The 26,580-nt window shown below is 36.7% G+C and overlaps 1 protein-coding gene across 24 annotated transcripts in view; it reads right to left on the bottom strand.

Moving 5' to 3' along the window:
* PDLIM5 (PDZ and LIM domain 5) overlaps positions 1–26,071 on the bottom strand; it is a 212,063-nt gene extending 185,992 nt beyond the window's left edge. For 11 of the 24 annotated variants that reach the window (XM_072755634.1, XM_072755633.1, XM_072755631.1 and 8 more), the window contains exons 1-2: positions 25,928–26,071; positions 22,269–22,406 (exon numbers count right to left, since the gene is read on the bottom strand). In XM_072755634.1, coding sequence (XP_072611735.1) covers positions 22,269–22,364 — 96 coding nt within the window. In that variant the 5' untranslated portion in view covers positions 22,365–22,406; positions 25,928–26,071. Of the gene's footprint in view, positions 1–22,268; positions 22,407–24,973; positions 25,597–25,927 lie in introns of those variants that run through there. The other 13 variants (XM_026015593.2, XM_026015592.2, XM_072755628.1 and 10 more) reach the window with 8 other exon arrangements.
* Between the last annotated feature and the right edge of the window lie 509 nt (positions 26,072–26,580).

The raw sequence follows: 26,580 nt of genomic DNA on the forward strand, positions 1-26,580 counted from the left end.
ACAAGCCCCACACTCTAGCACTGGTAACACCACATCTTTGCATTATCTCTCTTGGTCCTAAAGATGGCAATCTCCTGTGGTTGCTCATTCCTAAAATACCCTGTCAGACCCTGTTGGGCTTCTCTTCTCAACTAAAACCTGTTTACAAATTCCTTGTACTCAAATTTCCTATTTAAAACACTCTAGGTGTTTTCCTAATTAGGCCCTAATTCATTTAGTTCCTCAAATCAAGGAGTTAATAGGAGATTTTAATAGAAGAAGCTGGTTATTCAAAGCAATTTTTACTGAACCTTATGTTTGGTGGGGATGGACATCAAAACAGTGAAAATTGATATGTGAATTATCCAGGATCTTACTATTACTAATAATACTATTAACTACTAATAGTTAATTAGTATTACTTAACACTAATATATATGCTCTATGGCCCACATTTATCTAAAAAATCATCTGGTATAAATAAAAATGGTATAAATGGTACCATGGTATAAATAAAAATATTCTTAAAAGGTTTTTTAAATAAATAAATGTTTTTAAAGAAATCAATAAAAACATAGCTGCTAATTTAGTTACCTACTAGTAAACCTACTTTAGCTCTAGCCTCCTCTCAAACTGTTAACTTTTTCCCTCCTTTCCCCTTCTCCTAGTGCCATTTTCTACAGAAACAAGAAAAATTCAAAAGTTGGTGAAAGGCAGTGGAAACTTTTATTCAGAAGCTTAAAAAATAGCTTCTTACAACAACTTCTGCCAGAATATTTCTGCCAAGATTAAAAAATCAGAATCAAAGCAAAGATAAATAGCCTAAAATTATGACAATGAGTAAGATTAGTTAAAAAGGTTGTATGTGAAAAGCATCACAAGATATTACAATATTTCATCTATGTTATCCATATCAATATAAAATGGAATAATTTAAGAATGATTTAGCTTCCCATCATGGTTTGTCTTGAAAAGAATCCATATACAAAGATCCCCTATCAAACTTCCTTAAAGGGCCATTCTCAACAATCAATAATGAGAAAGAAACTGATTAAGAAAAATGAAAAAAAAAAAGTGTACTGAAATAGTTAGTGGTTTGGGTGTGTTTTACAAAATTAAAGACACCAGTGTCTCTAGAAATCAATGATACAATGAATTTCGACCACTGGCCTAATAGTCCTGCTCATAGCCTAACACTTCCAGCCAGACTGAGTTCACTATGACCTTGTATAGATGTAATACTACACTAAACCATATTCTACTGGGCACAGTAATCTTTAAACTTCTTATTTGCTGACTTGCTATCAAAAGTGAAATAATGTATACTTATCACAAAATGAAGCTTTGACAAGACAGATTCATTTGATTAATAACTTTTCAGTAATTTTACGGAAGTTCATAGACAGCTATACTAAAGTAAAATTTTACAAATATATGTAACGACAAGCCAAACCTTAGGGTTTTTTTTTTTTCTCTATATTTCATCTATTCCAGGCCACTTTTAAAAACCATTTTAAAATGAAAACTAAAAGTCATAGCTTCACTCTTTTCCTTCAAATTCCAACTTAAAAATACCCTATAAACATGAAAAAGTCAAAAAGGCCAATTACAGGGCAGCCGCAGTGGCACAGCCATTTAGCGCCGCCTGCAGCCCGGGGTGTGATCCTGGAGACCTGGGATCGAGTCCCACATCGGGCTTCCTGCATGGAGCCTGCTCTCTCTCTCTGCCTGTGTCTCTGCCTCTCTCTCGCTCTCTCTGAATGAATAAATCTTTTTTTTTTTTTTTAAAAAGGCCAATTACAAAAAAGGAAGTATCTTTCAAATAATACAGGCCACTTTTAATGCTTTAAGAATGTTTAAACACACAAATTAAGAAATGTTCAGTAAGTTTACAGAGTGCATCTCCAGGCTAGACTGTGTGCCAAAATTCACTCACTTATATTAAAAGAATGGGAAGAATTGGGTTACCTGAAAAATAGTGACTCTTACCCACCCAAGTTAAAACATTCAAAATACTGGATCTGCAAATACTATCCAATTAGAAATAATGTGTTACAAAACTATAAAGGAAAACAGGGAAGCTGATTCCAAAGTAAAACACAACACTGGCTTCCTCATGTATGTGTATGCTATGTACACATATTGATCACCAATATGTGAAGAACCAATCTTCAGAGTGTTAACCTGTTAATACTATTGTCAAGTACATTCATACTTCATACCGAGAAATATGTAGGCATATTTATGACATTTTGCTTTTAGTTTGGATATTATGTACAACTTTAAGAACTACTTAACAGTTTAAATACCTAGGAGCAATATATATCAAGTTTTTGTGGGATGTATTGTTTTTAACGAGAAGGCACATTATAATGCCTCAGAATTACTGAACTAAGAGGTAGTTTGCCAAATCTGACAAACATTTCACTGTCTTTAAATACAGGCTATTTCCTGGTAAATCTTTAGTTTAGTTAAGAAATCACATTACCATAACTACACCAATCCCTAAAGTTAAATTTTAGTTTCCACAATTTCAAGTAAAAGCCTGTAATAATCTGCTATCTACTCATTCCTGTCTAAATGCTATTAAAATATCTCTGGCAAATTCAAGGGGAAAAAAAGTCTTTTTAAAAAATATGCATTTATAATACCTATAAGAAATAACAAGTTTATAAACAAATCATTTTTCTGACCAAATGAAAGTCACATCAATTTCTACAGTACTGCATGTGCCATTTATGTAATGAATTTTTAAAAATCCAGCAGTTCAACCAATATACTGCTATTTTTTCTCCTTTTTAAAAAATCATCTTAATCATTTTTTTTTTCATCTTAATCATTTTTAAGTGATAGTTCAGTAGTGGTAATACATTCACAGTGCTGTGCAACAGGGTTCAGAATTTTTTCAAATTGCAAAACTGAAACTTTATACCCATTAAAAAACTCCTCATTTCCCTCTCTCTCCAACCCTGGTCACTATGGCCCACATTTATCTATCATTTTACTGGTCACTATCATTTTACTTTCTCCTACTGGTTTTTTGTTTTTATTTTCCTTTCTAAAAGATTATGAGTTTATAAGATTAAAAAAATTAAACTCAATGCAAATAATCATCATCATTTCTCGTGGAAGCCAAATTTGACCACAAAACTCAAGAATGCCGCACTTACAAAAACCTACATCATCACAAATGAAATAAGCACAAAAACCTCATCTAAGCAACCTAATAAATCAACTTCCAAATTCTACTGAAGAAAATACTTGTTTCACAAAATCATTGAAAAGTAAGTTTTAAAATTGTTACCAATTGTAGAGAAGGGAATCATCTGTATTACATCAGAATTTTACCATTAGATTGAATTATAAAGTAGTTCTCCATTAGAATAAATTTGTCCTTTACAAAACAGTCCCTTTACTGAGAAAGTTTCTAATGTTTCTTGCCCCTCTTTCAGATAAATAAAAAGAGTAGGGTTTCACTGATGCAAAGATCATATGGTTGATTATGAAATTTTTTTTATTATGAAACTTTTAATTGGGATAACTTAGATAACTGTCTAGCTAAAGAATGAAGATTTGATGATGATAATAAAAAAGAAAACTCTTTGGGGAAACTGTTCCCTCAAAGAAAATATTTAGCTATTTTTTTTAAAATTACAATCTCATTGACTAGAACAAAACCCAAGACAACTGGAATATGGTCACCAATTTACCTGATAAGTTAGCAGACTTTAAAAAGGTCACTCTTGTTAGGTATAAATGAAACATTTTCATGATCATCCATTATTTTATGTTTGTTTTGTTTTTTTGTTTTTTTTTTTAAGAGTTTTTTTTTTTAATTTTTTATTTATTTATGATAGTCACAGAGAGAGAGAGAGAGGCAGAGACACAGGCGGAGGGAAAAGCAGGCTCCATGCACCGGGAGCCTGACGTGGGATTCGATCCCGGGTCTCCAGGATCGCGCCCTGGGCCAAAGGCAGGTGCCAAACCGCTGCGCCACCCAGGGATCCCTTTTTGTTTGTTTTGAAGTAGGCTCCCCACCCAACATGGAGGTTGAACTTATGACCCTCAATCCTCTACAGATTGAGCCAGCTAGGCGCCCTTCATGATCATGAACTGTAATGAAACCAAAACTTCCCAGGAAATGTTTCTGAAAGTAAAACTTAAAAGGCAATTTCAAATATTTCCCAAAATAGACTGAATCATATTCAATATTAATTAATATTAATATGCCTTTAATAATCTTGTTATTTTAATGATTACCCAAAAGATACTAAAATTTCTCAATCTCCTTTATGAAGCTGAAAAATAAGGGTAAAGACAAAATCTTGGAATAAAGACAAAAATAACTTTTTGTTTCACTTTACCTTTCAAAGTGAATATTATTCTAAGGGTGATGGCAATTAGTCATAACTCCATAAAAATTATCACTGAACTATATAAATGTAATCTGACCCCACTTCTCATTTATAATCCTTTACTCTTGCTACAATACTAAACAATACTAAGAATACAAATATCAGTATTTACAACCTTTTAAACCTCAAATACTATTAAAACTTAACATCAGTCCTGAATAAAATAACATTGCAATCGGCAGACTTTCTTACTGAACAAAATTTTTACTACATATCACAGTACTGTGTACTGTGTTCCAAACCCAAACAAAAACTCTGTTAACAAGGTTTATTTAACAAGACAAAATGCTTCTGTCCTATCAACTAAACTGCTATAGATTTTAATACAATTAATCTCGGGAAATAACTACTCTCAACTCTCTACAATCATCTTCTACTACTCTCCCTCCTGCAGCCACTCCTTCCAGCCACTCAAGTCTTGCTGCTCCTCAAACATGCCAAGCCTACACTCATCTCAGGGTCTTTAATCTGCCCAAAAGGCTCTTTCCCAAAAGCACTTCATCCAAGTCTCTGTTACGTGTCATCTCATCTGTGAGGCCTTATTTATTCACCTTCTATAAATTAATAACTCCTATTCAACAACCACTTCCTTTCCCTAGACTCCTTTGTCTTGCTCCAAATGATTTATCAACTATTTTTGTTTATTTTCTCTTCTTTACTCTTCTAAAATACAGATCTGAGAGAGCAGAGACTTTAATATTTTTTTCCCACTGCTGTATTTTCAGTGTCTAGTACAGTGCCTGGCAGACAGGAGATGTTCAATAAATATTTAAGGAGTAAGTAATAAGCAAACTAATGAATGAGCAGCAATGATTTACATTCATTTGTACAGTGAAAGTTCATAGTAGTTAGATCTTATATTTCATAAAATGCATAGAGCTTGTAAATAGTATGATCACATTCAGATCTCCTAACTTCTTCTACAGACAGGCTGGCTACATTTGGCAGAGGCACCCATCCCAGGTCCAGTTGGTTATGACCAGAAAAGTAAGATGGCAAGGTAAACAGCACAGAGCTCTACATACAAAGGCTGCTAAATTGCAAAAACTCCTGGAAACAGATAGTACAAATGGCAGACACATTTCTTAGCTTGTGTAGTCTACATTTCACCTGTATATTCTCTAATAATCAAATTTATCCCTCATTGGAGAAAAAAAAAAAAACTGTCCCCAACAGCAGCTGCCTCTCACCAGCAATACACCTTATCATGTCACTTTAGAAGAATTTAAAAAAAGAAGAGTTCCTGGGTAGTTCAGTCAGTTAAGCATCTGCCTTCTGCGGGAGCCTTAATCCCAGGACTGTGGGACAGAGTTACAAGTTGGGCTTCCTACCCCTGCTGGGCAAGGAGTCTGCTTCTCCCTCTCCCTCTGCCCCTCCTCCCTGCTTGTGTTTTCTCTCTCTCCCTCTCTCTCTCTCTAATAAATCTTTTTTAAAAAATAAATTAATTTAACAAATAAAAAAAATTTTTAAAAACAAAAAGCCAAAAATTAAAATTAAAAAAAAAAGCCATAGTGAATTATAATCACTATAGAAAGGATACCTAATTGGAGGTATTACTAGTATCTACCCTCTTTTTAGATCTCTTTGAGAGTTTATGGAAAATCTGACAGATGGAAGAAGGAAATGACCTATTCATTCAACAAATATTATGTAACTTTCATAAGATACTTTAAAGAAATAATTCAAACCACAGGGTATGTGTATGTGTGTGTGTGGAGAAAGGGGTTTCTTAAAAATTCTATATAAAAACCTAAAAAATATAAAACTTCTTCAAAAAAGAAAAGCAAAATTGAATTTTGAAGGTGACATTATCAAAGTGATAGATGTAGAAATATTATTTCAAAAGTAGTGGCAAAACTGCTTCAACTAGATATTACTGGTAAGTATTACTGTAAGGTAACTTTTTTATTAAAAATTTTATTTTTTGTTTTTTTCCATATTTTTTTATTCTTCTAGGTCTTATTTAAATTCTACTTAGTTGGGGATTCCGGGGTTGCTCCGTGGTTTGGCACCTGCCTTTGGCCCGGGGCGTGATCCTGGGGTCCCGGGGTCGGGTCCCGCATCGGGTTCCTGGCATGGAGCCTGCTTCTCCCTCTTCCTGTGTCTCTCTGCCTCTCTCTCTCTCTCTCTCTCTCTCTATGTCTCTCATAAATAAATAAATAAGATAAATAAGATAAATAAGATAGATAAATAAATAAATAAATAAATAAATAAATAAATAAATAAATTCTACTTAGCTAATATCTAGTGTACTATTAGTTTTAGGAGTAGAATTTAGTGATTTATCACTTACATATAACACCCAATGCTCATCACGAGTGTCCTCCTTAATACCAATCGCCATCTCCCACCCATCTTCCCTCCAGCAACCCTCAGCTTGTTCTCTACAGGTAAGAGTCTGTTTTCTGGTTTACCCTCCCTCTCTTTAAAGATTTTATTATTTTTAAAGAATCTCTACCACTAACATGGAGCTCCAACTTACAACCTGAGATCAAAAGTCGCATGTTCCACCAACTGAGCCAACCAGATACTCCATTATAAGATAATGTTTATTATTATCAGGTAATTCTCACTAAGTATTTACTATGTGCCAGACATGTTACATGTATTAATTTATTCAATTTAACAATGCTATGATGTAAATACCTTACCCCCATTCGACAGTATACAGTTAAATAATCTGCCCAAATATATATATCTGGTAAATTTCAGAGCCAGGGCTCATATGCAGGCATTGTGCTTCAGAGCTTGTACTCACAGTAACTACAATAAACAGCATGCAGAATACTGTCCACTAAAAATATAATCTTAAAATATGTTGGAGAAAATAAACCCTAAAAAGAAACACTGTAAAAAAGGTCAATAAAGAAAATACAATACTAGTATATTAGCTTTGGTAATAAAACATTCACAGATGTTTGACCATTCATTATTATGTAATGAAAATTGCCTAACGTGTTTTTTAAAGCTAGAAATTAATTATTATTAGGTTATTTTAAGTGTTAAGATAAAATCAAGAAAACTATATCTAAAATTTGTTTTAGAGGCCCCTGGGTGGTTCAGTTGGTAAAGCGTCCAACTCTTACTTACAGCTCAAGTCATGATCTCAAGGTCATGGGATCCAGCCCCGTATGTAACATGGAATCTGTTTGGGATTCTCACTCCCTCTTCCTCTACCTCTCCCCAACTAAGTGTGCATGCTCTCTATAAAATAAATACATCTTTTAAAAAATATATAAATAAATAAAATTTGCTTCAGACTAGTGTATTATTCTATCACATTAAGGTACTACTGATAATTCCTAAGTTGCTTATAAAGCATTATTTTGTAAATATAACCCAAAACTCACAAGAAAAGTCATTCTTGCTCTGAATTTATAAAAAGCTGACCTAAATATGACGCATGAAGTTACATCATTTATCAAGGCATTATGATTTATTACTGTAGACTTACACCTATATGATAGTGATGACATCTTTATCCATTACCTATGTGTTTAAAGCATAAAAATCTGAGTTTACTAAAGTATCAATGGGCAGCTTCTCCTATTAGATGTTAAGAGTACCAAAGTGACCTCTCTGAAAGATTCAGAAATGAAAAACATTAAATCTTATAAACTCCCTCCAGTTAAGATAATAAAAAGGTCACAAAACATAACCTTTGGCATTGGGGGCGCTAACCAACCAAGAGGCTTTTAAAGCATTCTTTTTAAAAATAGATACATTTTAAAACCTTTTTCAGCTCAACTATCAGACCTAGAATAAACATCCCAACACTCACTTTATCTTTGAGGCATACTCTAACAAAAGTGTTACCAACATAATTTGTAAACAACTCCTCAGTGTAATGCAGTATTTCTTTATTAAAGTAGAAGAGGTCGTAACATCACAAGGAAATGAAAACAGAAGCCATCTGGGCAACAAGCTACTTCTTCAGAGTTACATATAAAATTTAAAAGAACACAAAACAAAGCCAAAAATGTAACCAGTGTGCAAATAACAATGAAAAAATAATAATGTATCATGTTATAACTATAAATAACTTTTCAAAACAAACATATATTAAAATGAGTATTTTATTTCCAAATAGCCACTTTGGAAGGCTATATACTTATTTCTTTGCTCAAAAAATGTTTTGAATTCTTTCCCAGAAACTTTTACCAAAACCAATTTACAAAAAACACCAGTTTGTAGAAGGATCACAATAATAGTGACCCGCTCTCTCTAGCTCAGGTCTAATCCAAAGGAATCGGAATCCCTCTTAAATCCCCAGGAAATGTTTCATGATTATTCCCAATGTTATCCTCCTCAGTAACTTGAACCTCGTCTCTCTGAGTTCTGACACTAGATCTACCTCATTTCACTCTGCTTTCCTTCTTGCTCACAGCATCATTGCCACACTGGCCCCCTTTCTATTCCTTGAACACACCAAGCTCTTTCCTGTCTGAAGGCTTTTGCACTTACAATTCTTTGTGCCTGCAATGCTGTTCTCCTGGCTCTTCCCATCACTGGCTTCTTACTCTTAAATAAATGTTGCCTCCTCGGTCAGAAGGGCCCTTCTTAAGGACCCAATTTAAAGGTAAAGACCTTACCCCCAGACACTCATCCTCTTCCCCCAATTATTCCCTAGCACATCACCTTATTAAATTACACCGCTTATTTATTGATATACTTTGAACTATCAGTCCCATTTACTAGAATATTAGGTCCACAACACAAAGGACTTTGTTTTGTTTAGCTCTGTAGTTTTAGTACTTAGGCCAATACTGAGCACACATAGGTGCTCAATAATGATAATGAACAAATGACTCTATGCCCAGATGTGGGTATAGGCAAATTCTGCCTGCCACTGCCACTTCGCGTCTCCTCCATGGATTCTACAGATCCTAGTCTAGAAGCTCCCTGCTATCCTGACACAGGTTATATGGTCAATGCACATTACAGTGCTATTTTCCTAGATCTGATTACATATATGTCCTCTTCTACTTCTAAGCACCTATATTTCATATCATATTCCATGCACCTTTATGTCGGAAAATAGAGAACCGCCCCGTATGCTCAAGGTCTAGTACACAGTAAGAGATCAATAAATATGTGCTGACTCACCTTACCATTTCAGGGCTCTGGCACAGGTCATTCAGGAGAAGGGCAGCACCAGAAAAGGATAGCAAGAGGACAGACCCTGCTCTACCAAGAATTTACCCATTTCTCATAAAATATAATAGTAACAAATAATAATGAAATCTCCAGGGGCTTTGCATGAATACACTCAATTATCTGTTTCCTGAATTCCTTCCCATGAGGTTTCTTGATCTTTCATGCAAACAGCACACACCCATAAACAAACATTTGCCCCTCTTAGGCTATCCTAACCTTTAGATATGTCCAAACAAGCCTGAATTTGCACATGTACAAAGTATAGGCCAGTTTTAGTCTACTTTCTCTTTTTAAACAAAAGATATACATATTGTAAAAATTTCCAACAGTACAAAAGTATACAGAGGAAATACTGACAGTTCCATCAAGCCTACTGCCCAGAGTAGCACCTAAACCCTGAACTATCCAGTCACACAAAAATCAGTTTCCTGACTTAATAACTATACTTTTGCATTGATCTTAATATATCTGAGCTTCAGTTCTGAGAGTCACACAATATTAAAAGCATATGCCCAAGAGTGTAAAGAGAGGCAAACTGTCATGAGAGAAACATTTGAAGAAATGGCTTCCTACGAGTATTTACAAGACTAAAAGGGAAATACAACTCAGTCACTTATCTTAAAGGCTAAGTAAGAAAGGGTTATCCTTTGTTGTGCATGACACTAAAAGACAGAAGTAGAACTGTTGGAAATTTACAGAAAACAGATTCTGACTGACACACAGTAAGACTATACCTTGGGAGGCAGGTGGTTATTATATGTTGTAACCTCCAGGACATTTTCTAGAAACTTAAACCCTGACTAGAATTAAAAACAAAGAAACCAAAATGTTTCATCAGTTAATTCTATCAATTATGTATATTAACAAAACAAATCTAGAGGAAACCTGATTGCAATTGCAACCTAGCTTCCCTTTTGTCTTCTATTATCATTATGATTATCAGTCTATTGAACACAAACTGGGAATTATAGCATCATCTTGACCCACAGTGTAGAGGGGTTCTTTTTCCCCTGGTGAGAGAGGTTCACAATTTCACAAAGTATATGGTCTACTTATACGCACTTAACTGTACTCCTATGAAACCTAATATGAAGACCAAAAATCTATAGTTTTCTCTGGTTCATGGGATTAAAAAAAAAAAGTAACTAGTTCTTTTTAACATATTACCATCTGGTTTTGCAATGAGGTATAAAATAAAATCAAGTATAGTCAAAGATTCCAAAAGAAGTCTTTGATAAATTCAACATTATTAAATTTTACAGTATTAAAATATCATAAGTAGTAGGGGTACCTGGGTGGTTCAGTCAGTTAAGCGTCTGCCTTAGGCTCAGGCCTTGTCCTGAGATCCAGCCCTAAGTCAGGATTCCTGCTCAATGGGGACTCTGCTTCTCCCTCTGCCCCTTCTCCTGCGCACACACTTACTCTTTCTCTCTCTCTCAAATAAATTAATAAAGTCTTAAATATTTTAAGTAGTATGCTAACTTCAGTCCTTTAAATCTTTGTCACAAAGATATTTAACAACATTGTATAGAGAATTAAACCCTGATTGTCATTTATTTACAAAAAGGATTTGACCTATGGTAGCTGAACTCTGAAAAATGGGAAAGGATTGGTGGTTGGGGAAAAATAGATCTGTCACATTATTTAATGACAGTTCCCATGAATTTAGCCTTAGTCTTTTTGCTGAAATGATCTAAGTAACAAAAGATCCATAATAAAAATGTTTTTTAAAAAAGCAAAGCCATATATGGTTCCCAAATATTTGTTTACAAAATGGAACACAAATGGCAGATGAGAAATATCCAGACAGCATGTATCTCTAAACATCCTGAATTCAATGTCTACAGCCTGAGCCTACATTTTAAAAATCTCTTAGATGATTCTGATACTTCCTTTGGGAACTTGTCATATTTTTTCTTAATAATCTGTTATTTCCATCTATACATGTCTTTTATTCTATAGCATGTATCCTCTCTTTAAGAAATACACACACAGGGTCAGCTGGCTGGCTCAATGTCGGTGTAGCATGTGACTCTTAATCTGGGGTTGTGAGTGTGAGTCCCAAATTGGGTGCAAAGATTACTTAAAAACAGAAAGGAAAGGAAAGGAAAGGAAAGGGGAAAGAAAAAAGGAGAAAGGAAAGGAAAGAAAAATACACAAACTTAGCTGTCAGTAGTGAAAACTGTCATCTATTTCCAGAAAATAGAATATCCTGGTTAAAAGCATTATTACTACTCAGTTTAACTTGTTTCGTATCATTAGCCTAATCAATTATTAGCTGTGTAACTCTGGCCATGTAATTTAACTTCTCTCTCCCTTTTATTTTTTTAAAGATTTTATTTATTTATTTATGAGAGACACAGAGAGAGAGAGGCAGAGACACAGGCAGAGGGAGAAGCAGGCTATATGCAGGGAGCCTGATGTGGGACTTGATCCTGGGTCTCCAGGATCAGGCCCTGGGCTGAAGGCGGCGCTAAACCACTGAGCCATGCGGGCTGCCCTCTCTCTCCCTTTTAAAATCATACTTCCTCAGAGGATCATCAGTGAGAATTAAATAATGGAACATGTGCAAAATGTTTAGAGCAGAACCTAGACAATGACAAGGGCTCGATAAATGTTAGCATATTTACATTACTATTATTATTATTTAATACAGGAAAGAAAGGAAACCCAAGCAAGTTAGAGTAGTCAATTTTTGAAAGAGCAGTTGGTATGAATGTGCCTTAAAGGATGGGTACAGAATTAAAAGTAAGAATAAACAAAGGTAGTAAGCACAAAAAGTTAAGAGACCAAGGACTTTAGGGTTCAAAATGGACCCTAAATTTGGACCATAAATTCAGTTGTATTAACTGGGCCCATTTATATGCAGACCGACAAAGTTTATCAAAAGTATCACTCTGAGAATTGGATACCAGTAACTAGAAAGTTCCAGAATGGATACAGGTACACTTAAGCAAAATGTCTACTATAAAAAGACCAGAAGAACTATTTGTAGAATAGTGAGTAGTAGCATAGAAATACTTCAAGAGAATGTCCAGAATCATGAAAATTACATATGTAGTAATACTTGTATATATATATAAACTTCTTTCTCCAGATCATCTCTAAGTGTTCCTGGTTAAGGGATAAAGCATTTGTTTTCTAAAGGACATTTGTCCTCCACTACCTTTCCTCAAGAAAATAAATACTTTCAGAACATATCCACAACGTCCTCTGGCTAGCATTATACCACACTACTAAATTTTTTTATTTTACCATCTATAAAAGTTAAAACCTCAGAAATCATTAGTGAAATACTAGGCTTATAACTGGATCCTCAAGAGAACCGAATCACACTTAAATCCCTGATAGAACTAATGGTAAATGGTATTTAGTTGTTAATGTCATCAAAATAAAATTTTAGTAAATCAAAATTTACTCAAGATAATTATCGTGAAGAACAATAGCCATTACTGAATCAATGTTTGGATTCTGGGAAAAAAAAAATGTTTAACAAGTCACAGAATTCAAACAACAAATAGTACAGATTCTCACCTAGTTCCAAACTCTTTTCATCATATGTATTTTAAGATTTTATTTTTAAGTAATCTCTATACCCAACATGGGGCTCAAACCCACAACCCCGAGATCAAGAGTCACATGCTCTACTGAATGAGTGAGCTAGGCATCCCTCTATCACATTTAAAAGGAAATGTCACATTCCCCCTTAACCACATAAAATACAAACATGGCTGGTATCCTTACTCTTTTTGTCACCAAGGTAACCAACACACACACTCTGCTGCTCAAACCAGGGTAAAATGAAGAAATACACTGTGCCACACATTAGTATGCCTTCACAATGTCTCACTCACTATGTTATACAACACTTAATACTTCAGTTAAGCTCCACTGGCTAATAAAGGTTGATAAGAAAACACAGTGAGTCTCCTGGGGGTGAATTTTACTATGTCCCAAAGCCATAATGAACAGCTCATAATAGTCAATCTCCTTGTCATATCATTTAAAGTGAGCTAGAAAAGAGTGGGATTTGAAATCCCACAATATATCAAGCTCCAGGAGAAACTCCAAAAGTAACAACCTTGAATCTATTCAATGTGATTTGCTTAAATTTTTCTGAAAGTCTATGAGAGGGCAATATGCCAAACACTGTTCAACAAAAAAACAAACAAAATCTTTCACGTGTAATTGGAAGTAATATATTAACATTGAGAGGAAATCTGCTTAAAAACAGGAAATAAATTTTTAAAAAGAATAAAGAAACAAATGATAGAGGTAATTATTAATCAAAACTCTGAACCAAAAAGTTCGAAGAACATTATCCCTAGAAATTAATGATATCATTTATAGAAGAGCAGTATATTTTTATTTCATATGTTCTCATGCAAAATTGGAAAGAATGAACCACTTAAAAACAGAAAATCCTCCGTTAGACTACCTGTGATTAAGCCCTATAAAAAGGAGAAAGTGGAAATAGGCCCATCTGATTAGAAAAGATCAAAGTCTGTTGAAATGTGTGCTAGCACAGGTATAAGGAAACCAGCATTCTTATATTGTGGGTAGGAGTATCTCTACAGAGATATTTGGCAATATCAATTAAAATTATAAATGTATATAATTCTTTGACTCAGCAATTCCATTTCTAGGAATTTATCTGGCAGATATGTTCATGTATATGCAATATATATAAATGCAAAAACTACACTTCAGCGCCAGTAAACCTAGTTGAATAAATTATGATAAATCCAAACGGTGCAGCGACACAAAAAGAATAAAGATATACTTACTGATTCGTCATTACATGAAGAAAACAAAACGCAAAAAAAAAAAAGTATAGTTTTTAAGGATAATGTTTGTGTTGAAAAGAGGGGCAGGAGGGATACACATGTATATACATTTTTCTATATAGATCATCTCTGAAAGTATGCACAAGAAACTGTTAACCCTGGCTGCTTCCAGAAGAGGAAATGAACAGCAGGACAACAGGAGGCTCTCCTTTATATGTTATTGTATCTTTGGAATTTCAAAACATATGAATGTATTACCTAAAAAGAAGCATAAATTAACCAAACTTTAAAGGAGGAAAAGAGTGAAGGGTTAAGAAGAATGCTTGGGTACCAAATGTGACCCAGGGAATAAGTGCTCCCACTATGGCCTTTTTAAAATTGCCTCTTTTCTCTTTCCATCTAAATTCCCTCCTGTTAGCTTTCCCAGTCCATTTTACTCTCCTCCATGGAGGCCTATCAGGGTCATGTATTAGAACTATCTAGTCCTGCTGGGAGTACTAAACGCCAAAGAGGTCGATGGACTTTGTTCCAGTAGTCATCATAGAAAATGAGCATCAACATCAGCTGTAAAAGAAATGAGTTATTTACAATAGATAATTCCACTTACATAAAACAAGGGAAAAAAAAAAACATGGGGAAAGACAGGGAAGTGAACATATGATTTTACAATACTATAAAAAATTCTTCCACACCTATCCTTAAACACTCATTCAATACTGTCTGCTCTGTCTTTTCATAAATATTACCTAAAAAAAAAATAAAATAAAAAATAAAAAATTAAAAAAACAACCAAAAAACTTAATAAAAACAGGGTTTCCATGCTAGAAAAGTGATTTTCCCACTTTGTAATTTAAAAGCCAAACCTGCATTCCCAAGAAGGCTACAGAGTAGCTCTGCACCTAGAATACCTAAATTAATGGTCACCATGGTCACTACTTATTAATTGCTTAAACTGATTTTTTCAGGGCAGCAGGGTGACTCAATCAGTTAAGTGTCTGTCTTCAGCTCAGGTCACAATCCTGCGATCCCAGGAGGGGTCCTGGGATCAAACTACATTGGACTCCCTGCTCAGCGAGGAGCCTGCTTCTCCCTCTCCCTTTGCCCTTCATCCCCTTGTGCTTGCTCTCTCTCTCTCTCTCAAATAAATAAAATCTTTAAAAAAAAAACTGATTTTGTCTCTTTTCATTCCTTCATGTCATTTATTTGCAAATGTATACATATATTAATAGTTCACATGACGGGGTCCTGTTCTGTCACATTTTATATTAATATTTCTGTATCTCAGAATTTAAATAAAATACCTAGAATCTCACCAACTAAAACTGAAACATAATTATCCCTTATAAGGCACCAAAGAAACCACCCTTTTTTTGTCCAGACCAATATGTGCTTCTAGATTAATTCCTATCAGAGTTTTTCCTCCATGTGGTTGTAACTGGGGGAAAGGCTATGGCTAGTCTCATGGTATATGAGAATCTGGGTAAGAACTACTGAAAAGAAGATATTTTGGACAAAGACAACTGGTTAACTGCATAGTTAACCAAAAACTATCGTAAAGTTCTCAAAAATAACTGAAAATAAGTCTACAGTCTTCAATATCTTCAGTTTAAGTAAATGTTCTACCTAATTCATGAGTACTTAAAAAAGTTATGTGAAAATCTCCTTTACTTAGGTTTAAAGTGTTATTCTTGGGGTGCCAGGGTGGCTCAGTCAGTTAAGTGGCCAACTCTCGATTCTGCCTCAGGTCATGATCTCAGGGTCCTGAGATCGAGCCCGGAATCTGGCTCTGCACTGGGCTGGGTGTGGTGTGGAGCCTGCTTAAGATTTTCTTTCTCCCTCTGCCCCTTTAATGCCTCACCCCCACCCCCTGCTTTTACACACTCTCTCTCTCTAAAAAATAAAATCAAGTGTTATTCTTACTTCACCAAATCTCCAATATTATTTCCTCTATCAGATACAGAAGGCCTACAGACCAGTAAAATCCCTCTTATTTTAACAAATAACTTTCCAAAATGCCCAACATTAATTAAATTCTGAAAAATCAAGCTCCCCTTTTCTAAAACTACTAATTTACAACAAAACACACTGATAAGATCTTTCATTTCTTCACTAATAATAAGCCAGAAAAACATCTTCAGAATTATTTTGAAATTCCTTACCCTTATGACCACAATGATAGAAAATCGCCACTTAGGAAAAAATTGGTCTCTGTGCCCCAAACAAAAGGTAATTAATATTTTAAAAGCAGAAGATGAACATACATATGAAATATACATTATATAGTTTTACAAACTAAATCATTAACTTTCCAACTTGGCATAATGACAGGGTAGTTGGAAGGGAATGTAAAAGAAAATACTCAACAGCTTAAAATTAACAATGGGCCCATTTATTCAAGGTAGGATGGTTCTCCCATTTCAGCTTGAGAGGACTGAAAGTCTCTTTCTATCCTCCTCTAGGAGGTAAACTCTGCAGCTGGCCTGTCTGGAGAATCACTCAACTATATTCATAACTTTGCTCAGAGTCCTTTGCTCAGAGTCCACAATGGCAAGAAAGTCTTCATCTTCACTTTGCACTGAAAACCATTGCATAGAATTGTTGACTCTGAAGTGTTCAAATTTCCTTTAAGGATCATTTCAATTAATTTCTCCTGTAGGAAGCTGAACCCACAAATACAAAAGATATATGCCCACTGAAACTGAGAAACACTTACTGTAACCTCATAATTTCATCAAATATGATGTGACAGGTCTTATGTCTTGTGACAGGTCTTACGACCATGTAATAGTACTGTACTTATTTCTTTTCTCTGCAACCTTTGTGCACCCAATACTTTGTATCTTCTTAAATGGTTTCTAGGAAGTAGTCCTATAACTGCTGCATGAATGAATTCTTGGCAAAATGTTTCACAGCTGTCTTTTCTCTGTTCTGTCTTATACTCCCAAGTCAAACTCCATACTCCAGAAAATAGTAAATTTCTTTCTCCTTTCAAATCCAACTAAAATCTTGTCTGAGATGGTAACAACGAATCCTCTTCTAACTCTTGAGAATCAAAATCATTCTTTGTATTAATACTAATTTGTATTAAAATACCTGGCCTCATTTTTAACTATTAAAGAAACAATCTAGATGTGTTTATGGAGAATTGGGAGATCATCTTCAGGAAATAAGGATATTTTAGGGAAAAAAACTCTAACATCATAAATCAGAAAACAACACATAGCAGAGTTTTGCAACTTTAGAATGCCATACTTAAGACATGTTATTCACAAATATATAATCCTTCCTGTATTTCCATCATGAGGAAAGTCAACTTGCCAAAATATGGCCTTGAATTGTGCAAGAAGTCTCCTATTTCTTCTTATAAAATATACTGGCAAAGACCAATAACCCACACTGCTCCAATGAAACCCATCCCCACATTCCATGGCTTCAAGGCATTTCCATAAATACAGGGTCATAAAAAGGCAGCCTATAAACTCCTGTAGCCAGCACTACATTTTAAGAATAGGAAACTGAAGAGAATGACATGTGATTATATAGTTACAGTAATCTGAGGATCTTTTTTAAAGTTTGCAGGAATTACCAATCTCATCTTAGAAACCTACCTCCTAAAAAAGAATGCAAAAATTATACATTATAGATAATAGGCAAATCCATACAAAATGTTAAAATTATATAGTTTGCAAAAAAACCTGTATGGTTTGCATATTTTAATGCACAAAGTCATATCCAGCATATTCATACACTTATTTGAACAAAATAGCATGCTATCATGCTAGTAACAACAAAATCTCAAGAAAACAATGCTTAAGTCCCAGCCAATGGCCTACTTATCACAAAAACATTCCCTGTCACAGAGTTCCAATGTTATAGGGAACATAAATAGCCCTGTGGAGTTCAACATGGCATTACATGACCAGAGCATGCTTCTAAACTGTAAATATAAACATGGAGGTTCCTAGCGAAGCACAAACTTGTGATTTTTTTCCTTTTTCAATAGACTTTCCTTTTTCAGTAGACTCTAAGTAAAAAAAAAAAAAAAAAAAAATTAGACTACATTACCCACAATTATGGGGCATTTGATATTTCAAGACTAAACATTTTTCTTTTTAATTTTATAATAATATATTAATAATAATACAATGTAATAATATTATGGTAATTATAACTAAGAGAATACCATGTGCCAGACCCTAAGAATTTCATACATATTATTAAAATAAGAGAATCACGAAATTATATGGTTTTAAAGCATGCTGTCAAGTTTTAATTACTTCTTAGGCACATGGGTGGCTCAATAGGCTAAGAATTTCCCTTCTGCTCCTGAGACAGAGTCCACATCTGGCTCTGCCTCTCCATCTATCCCACCCCCCTGCTTGTGATATCTCTCTCTGAATAAATAAAATCTTTAAAAAGAAAAAAAAGGTTTAATTACTTCTTGACACTATTAAATAATCCAGTGACCACAGAAATACACCCCAATAATTTTACATAATTAAGGCAAACTAAATACAACTAGGGAACTAAGTAAGATGAGGTATAATGTTACTAATCCTACTACAACAATATAAATTAGTTATTAGGCATGCATCTTTATTAGGCAATGTTACTACTAGGCATGTTTGAACTGAACCACACAAGGGGTTAAAAGTAACTACAATGAAAGCCAACAGCCTAGCAGCACAGTTGAGCCAACATTCCCTCCACTCCTCCCCTCCCCTTCCCATCCTCTCCAGTCCAGAATGAATTGCATGCCCCACTGCACAAGGCCCAAAAAGGTCAGAGGAGATGGCAGAGACTTTTGTAAGAGAACAGAAATAACTCAGCAGCTTTGTTACCGTAGTCTCTTTTAATCAGTATGTTCAAAATCCTTTAATTAGCACTCTGTCTACACAAGGAAAGCATTTCTTCTGTGCCAGGGGAGGGCACATATGTATGTACACAGTGTTCTGTTGTATCAGCATCTCAACATGGAGCTAGGCCTCAAACTGTCTGCCAAGGGAACTGAAGCACAGAAAACTTTTTTAAAGGCATGGTATCACAAAATTTACACACTATATTTGCAGTTGTTACCAAACAACAAAGTGATTATTTAGTTTGTTTCACTAGATGTCAATTTGTTTGACTTTTTTTTCCAGCAAAAATGGATGCATTTTAAACTAAACAATAACTTTCTATAGTCTATTATCTATAAAGATATTCAAACTTAATATAAAAAATGTTAATAGAACATAAAAATAAGACATATTCAAATATCATTCCTTCCCTCATAAGAGATCTTCAGTAAGAGAAAAAAAAATTGCCTTGCTCAAACAGGAATAAATCATAAGACATATTTTCACATGGATGCTTTCCATTTAAAATTTCATCCAACCATGAAGTCCTAAAACTTAGAGGCTGGATTACATATATGTGTTTCCTTGTAAACTCTGATTAACTGGAATCAAGACAGAAGTTGGTGCTAAATTAAAATTAACCTTTAAAAAATAAAATAAATTCTTTTAAAAATCCATGGCCAAGAAACAAGGAAATCTCCATTAGTAAACAGGGATTAGCAGTATTTTACCAGAAATTTTCGAGTGTTACAAACATTTTTCTTTTAAAATTAAGTTGTATGTATATTGTAAGAAGCAGTATATGTACATATATTTATACACATAAATAAACAAAACAACAGACTCCTAAATACCTGATTAGAGAAACAACCTAATTAAAGAAACAATCTATAGATAAAATTTATTATTAGGGAAGCAGCATAGCATAATTGCTTGAAAGCCAGCTCTTCCATACCAGCCATGTGAGCTCATAACAGTTTTGTACAATGGGAATAATACCACTATTTCACAGGTTGACATGAGACTTAAATGAGATGATGCACATAAAACATCTGGAAAAAATCCAAGTTTCCTGACAAGGCTGTCAGGGGGTGGAATAGGAGGTATTTTTGTTCATTGCACAGAAGTATAAATTGGCACAACCCACCAAAATTGTATATGTATTTGTCCATATATACATACACACGTATATATGTATACACACACACACATACACTACACATACACATACACAGCTGGCCCTTGAACAGCGTGGGAGTTGGGGCACTGACTCCTCCCATACAGTTGAAAATCCACATACAACTTTTGACTCACCCAAAACTTTACTAGTAGCCTACTATTTATTGAAAGCCTTACCAAAAACATAAACAGTCAATTAAAACATATTTTGTATATATTGTATTTTTACAATACAGTAAACTAGAAAAAAGAAAATATTAAGAAAATCATAAAGGAGGGACACCTAGGTGGCTCAGCAGTTGAGCATCTGCCTTCTGCTCAGGGCGTGATCCTGGAGTTCTGTGATTGAGTCTCGCATCAGGCTCCATGCAGGGAGCCTGCTTCTCCCTCCACCTGTGTCTCTGCCTCTCTCTCTGTATCTCTCATGAATAATTAAATATTAAAAAAAAAGAAAGAAAGAAAATCATAAGGGGGTACCTGGGTGGCTCAGTCGGTTAAGCATCCAACTCTTGACTTTGGCTCAGGTCATGATCTGAACGACTTGAGAGCAAGGTGTGCACAGCACTCCATAATTAGCAGTCTCTGCTTGAGATTCTCTCCCTCTCCCTGCACTCACCCCCTGCACTCACACAAATTCTCTCTCTCAAATAAATAAATAAATCTTTTTTTAAAAAAAGAAAATCATAAGGAAGAGAAAATACATTTACAGAATTATATATATAGTTGTCGAAAAAAAAAAACCCCTGCACTCACACAAATTCTCTCTCTCAAATAAATAAATAAATCTTTTTTTAAAAAAAGAAAATCATAAGGAAGAGAAAATGCATTTACAGAATTATATATATAGTTGTCGAAAAAAAAATCCCCACGTAAGTGGACCTGCACAATCCAAATCTGTGTTGCTCAAGGGTCAACTATATGTGTAAAAATTATGTTTATATGGTATCTACTACAGCACTGTTTGTAATAGCAATACTGGAAACAATACACATGCCAATCCTTCATGGAGGACTGGCTAAATAAATGCTACTTCCCTAAGAGAGAATTCTATACAGTTGTTTAGAAACAAAACAAAACCTCTAGGGAAAGTTCTCTGTGGTAAGTTGTTGAGGAAAAACAAAAGACATGAAACAGTGTGTATAACATGTTACCATATACGTAAAAGGGGAGTGGATATTCATATTTATTTGTCTGTGGAAAAAAAAAAAGCCCTCTGTAACATTATACAAGTAATTGATAGCAAGAAGAAAGTAAAACAGTGCTTGACACATAGTCAAGCCTCAAAAAAATACCATCATCCATGAAAACATATCCTTAAATTGTATGCACAGAATACATTCAAACTAAATCTGTAATGAGGTAAACAACCAAATCTCAATTATTTATAAGCCCATTATCCAGGAGATCCAAGCCCTAGATTCTTCTTCAAAGGTAAGTAGCCTTTGGCAATTTTATTGTTGACTTTCATCTTCACCAAAAGGGAGTTGAGGAAATAACACCAAAAACAGTCCTTTTATTTGATATTGATCAACACTTTTTTAATTAACAGCTTTTGGAGTTGAAAGGAACGATGAAAATCCCATAGGGCAATCTTCTAATATTACATAAGAAGTCCAGAGAATTCCCCAAATTAGTGACAGTTTAAAGATTTGAAGTCTGTCCTCCAAATACTTTCCATTTCCCAGTAATAAGATGGGGGAAACTGAAAATAAGCTTAACTGAAATCAGTTATCCTTGCTAAATTCCCTCCCCTCCACATCCTTTATTATACATAACTAAGTTTGCTGAGATCAAATCCCATAAGCAATTGTAATGAGTACAGGTTATCCAGAGAATTCAACAACTCAGCCCTGAGGTTTCCAAGACTAAGCATTGAATGAACATCTGTAATAAAATCTGTGAAGTTTGCTTACACTAGAGATTGTCAGAGGCATGTTGAAATCCTTGCCACCTTGCAGCCGGAAACCCCAAGGAGCTGGGCCAACCAAGGACACACTGTAGTTGCTCATGGCTCTACCAGCTCAAAGTCCAATTCCAAAAAATGAAAGAACCTGTAAAGGAAAATTTGATGGTTAACAAAAATGTTTATTTGAAATCCTATTACATATTTAAATGTATTTAATATAAACTCAACTAAATTATGTTCAATATTCTGTTTTGGGCGGATAAGAAAATATAGAGGTTTAAGTCTATATTAAGTTCTCACTTCAGTCTTTTCAGAAAAAAGAATCTATGAGCTAATATACAAATTCTAAACTGATGCCAATTTCCACAGTCTAAAAATTCCATATCAGAATCTATTTCTAGACACTTGATCAGTTTTACAACTTGCTACAGTACAATTTGTGGCTTCCTGCATACAAACTTTAACTCAAAGTACTTTACAACACTTCATTATACAGAGGAGAAAGATGATTTTATTTCAGGCTTAACTCAAAATTATTTTCCCCTCCCTTCTACCTCATGCACTCTTTAGCCTGCAGCTGGCAAGAATCCTTAAATTCTAAGCTACTCTCACATATGAAAAGGACTGCAAATCCATAGATTCTTATTCATGCTTTCCACATACAAAATTCTATAAAGTAAGTTGTTTCTTAATGCACAAAACTATTCTCTCCAATCATAAATTACAACTTGTATTTCCTCTTATAGGAACATGATATTTTCCACACTTAGAGCAATATTTACTTTTCCTTTAGACAGGCAATGATAGGCAATATTCTAGCACTGGTACTTCAATGAGAACCCGCTTCCTGTTGTACATACACACCACATCAGGCAAAGTAAAGAAAAAGCATTAACCAGTGAATGAGACTGACTAAATAGGGTAGGAATTTAAGGTTAATCTTAATGCATGAAAGGGAATTGGAGCTTTAGAAAAAAAGCAGCACTTCAGTGATGTCTTTTTTGTTTTGCTGTAAGTACACCCACAATGACTCTCATGGTTGGACTTTTATATAATTAAAAGAAGTGTGGGGACGCCTAGGTGGCTCAGCAACTGAGCGCCTGCCTTCAGCCCAGAGCTTGATCCTGGAGTCCCAGATCTAGTCCCATGTCAGGCTCCCTGCATGGAGCCTGCTTCTCTCTCTGTCTCTCATGAATAAATAAATAAAATCTTTAAAAAAAAAAAAAAAGTGTGACTTTGAGTTTGGTATTGGTTGATGTGATGTTTACGTGTGGTGGGAGAAATTGGAGGAAATGGATATTTTCTAAAATGTAATGCTATGAAATATTTCTCTCTTCAAAAATATTAAAGGGCAGCCCTGGTGGCTTAGCAGTTTAGCGCCGCCTTCAGCCCAGGGTGTGATCCTGGAGACCCAGGATGGAGTCCCACATTGAGTCCCACATGGGGTTCCCTGTATGGAGCCTGCTTCTCCCTCTGCCTGTGTCTCTGCTCCCCACCCCACCCCACCCCCGTGTGTGTCTCTCATGAATAAATAAATAAAACCTTAAAAAATAAAAATATTGAAAATACAGCAGATGTATAATTTAATAATTTTAAAACCATTGAAGGCACACTTGCTTGGACAATCTGTGCTGTTGGACTAAATCATCACCTTATATTACTTACATTAAAACATTTTTCCATTTTTTTAACCCATTCAAATCTTTGATCCCATTACACCAAATTAATATTGGCAAATGTAGATACTGAACTACTGTGTATAATAAAAACAAACAGATTACATCCTCTAATAAGGGGAAAATGAGGCAAAACTTTCAAGTCTTGCCCTTAAAGAAAAATTAAACCAATAAAAATCTACACAGCATCTAACCAGAAAAGAAATGAGCTTTTACAGTGGCATGGCAGGACAAATTCAGGACTGATGTAATATGCACAGGGCCTAAAAAGACCCACTGGCCATTCCAGAAGTCAAACTGTTAGATACATATAAAAATTAAAGGGCCATACATAATCTAATTGCTTTCCTGCTGTAATAAAAGATTTTCATAGAACTAATAAAGACCGCCCTGACACTGGAATTATATGACACAAATCAGAAGTGTGTAGAGCGGACAGATATTTCACAGGCAGCTTGCCCCCTCCTTTTTTAATCTTTAACTTGTATCAAGAGAAGAATGTGAAAGTTAGGCTCAACTTCTCCCGTCCCCATTATTTCCTACAAGAGAATGCATGTAATTTATGTATCAAACCATGTACATACAACTTCCCTTTACTTGGGAACTCCCTTCCTGACCTACCTCGTTTATTAGAATTGGTAGCCCTGGCAAGGTCACAGCCGCACTACGGAACCATGTCATTTCACTTCTAGTATTCCCTCTGGGCTAGCTTCACTTGCCTTAAAAAAACATTCTGATCCCTGAGCAATGGTAATATTCTCACTGTCCTTTTCCAGATCTCCTCCGCCTGGTTATTAGTGCCCAAAACTCCTCCTGAAATACGAAGCAGGCAGCAAACAGCGAGCAGCCCATTCTGCTTTCAAACATGAAGGAAATGTTGGACCTTCTCTACACAGCTTGGGAATTTTCTTTGGGGCAAAGTCTACACAACGTCTTGGCTCTCTCCCTTGGGAAGGAAGCTTGGTAATTCCCACACTTCTAACCCCCCGGCTTCTTGGCCTCTTCGGTGAGCGGGAAGGCGGAAAGGGCAACTCACAGTGACAAGAACGGTCTGAAGAACAAGCAGTATCTTGCGATTCTCTTTTCCCAAGCTGAGGGGGAACGGAGACGGGGCTGAAGAACCCAAGCTACGGGCGCGCACACTATGAGAGGAGTCGACCAGGCAGTTTTCCAGGAGAGGTTCACGCGGAGCCCCGTTCGCCAAATAAGGCTCCGGAGCGGGCTGTTTCCGCGGCGGGCAGGTCCGACGCCCTGACGGTCAGGAAGGCGGCCGTGGGAGGGGAGCTGGCGATCACACCCCGGACCTGCCCTGCCCAACGCGGCCACGAATTTTCGCTCCTAGCTCTGGCCCGTCCAGACGCCCTTCCTTTCTCCACTTCTGTCATCGAACGCACCGAAGGCACAGCCTCCACAGAAGTGCCAACAAGCACTCGAGTATTAACAAATCTGGAGATTACCACAGATTTTTTTTTTTTTTTAAAAAAAGCTTTCTTTCAGGTCGCACGGCAGTTTGCCCAAACAAGTACACAATTTTTAATATCTGAGGGGAAATAAACACGTCTCAGGAGCGAGAAAGCAAACAAACAGAAATAACCCGCCTCTCGCGTTGAGTCCCGCTCCCCACACCCCACGAGGTTCGCGCTTGACGCGGGTGCGCCCGGACGCCCGGCGGGTCCCGGCGGGTCCCCGCGGGTCCCGGCCGCCGCCGCGCTCGTGCCGGACCACCCGGGCTCCGGGAACTTGCAGCGCTCGCGCTCCGGCCCCGCGGCCGCTCCCGCGCCGCCCTTCCCCGGGAGCTCGTCTTCCCACGCGGCTCTCACCTCCGCCGCTCCCGCAAGCACCTGAGGAGCCGGCCCCGCGCGAGGCGCGCCCCCTCCGCCTCCACAGCCGCGCGGCCCCCGCGTCCCGGGCGCAGGGAGACCGCTTCGCCCCCTCCTCCCCCTCCGGGCTGGCTACAGGAGCCGCGCATCCCCGCCCGGCGGCCGCTCACCTCGAGCCCGCAGCGCCGCCGCAGCCGCCGCAGCCTCCGCCTCAGACGAGCGCTGACAAGTGACTCGGGGTGCGCGCGCCGGCCCCACCGCCCCCGGGGACTTCCGCCCTCTCGCGCTGCCCGACCCCGCCCCCAGGCGGGGACACGCCCCCCGCGCTCCCGGCCCCGCCCCGGCCGTGCGGGGCTGCCCTGGCGGCGCAGGCTGCCCGGGGCGGGCGGAGTCGGGCGCGCGGGCCTGCCGGGGCGCGCTGCAGCCGGCGCAGGACAACAATTGAGCTGCCGAGTTTCGGTGGGAGTAGTCGGGGGATTCCGAGCAGTACCTGGCAAAGGTACGCTCCGCGTGTCTGTTTTGCAACGGATGCTTTTCTCTCTCCAGAAATGAATTGGCGAGCAGTTGTTCCGGCTAAAAATAGAAGGGGGCTTTGGATAAATCCCTCGCTACGCAAGTTCAGCGGCTACTGCCTGCTTTTTGGAGAGGGCTTTACGTGCCCTAAAAGGAGCAGACCCTGAAGTTTACGTGTCAGGAAGGTGGCAACCGGCAACCCACAATATCTACAAGTTAAATTCTGTGATCAGACCAGAATTCAGGGATAGAGAGCAAGGGCCAAAAGCCGTTTAACCAGTATATCCTCATTATTTTTTTTCGAAGTCCA

This window comes from Vulpes vulpes, chromosome 4 (genome assembly GCF_048418805.1).
Source record: "Vulpes vulpes isolate BD-2025 chromosome 4, VulVul3, whole genome shotgun sequence".
NCBI classification, from domain to species: Eukaryota; Metazoa; Chordata; class Mammalia; order Carnivora; family Canidae; genus Vulpes; species Vulpes vulpes.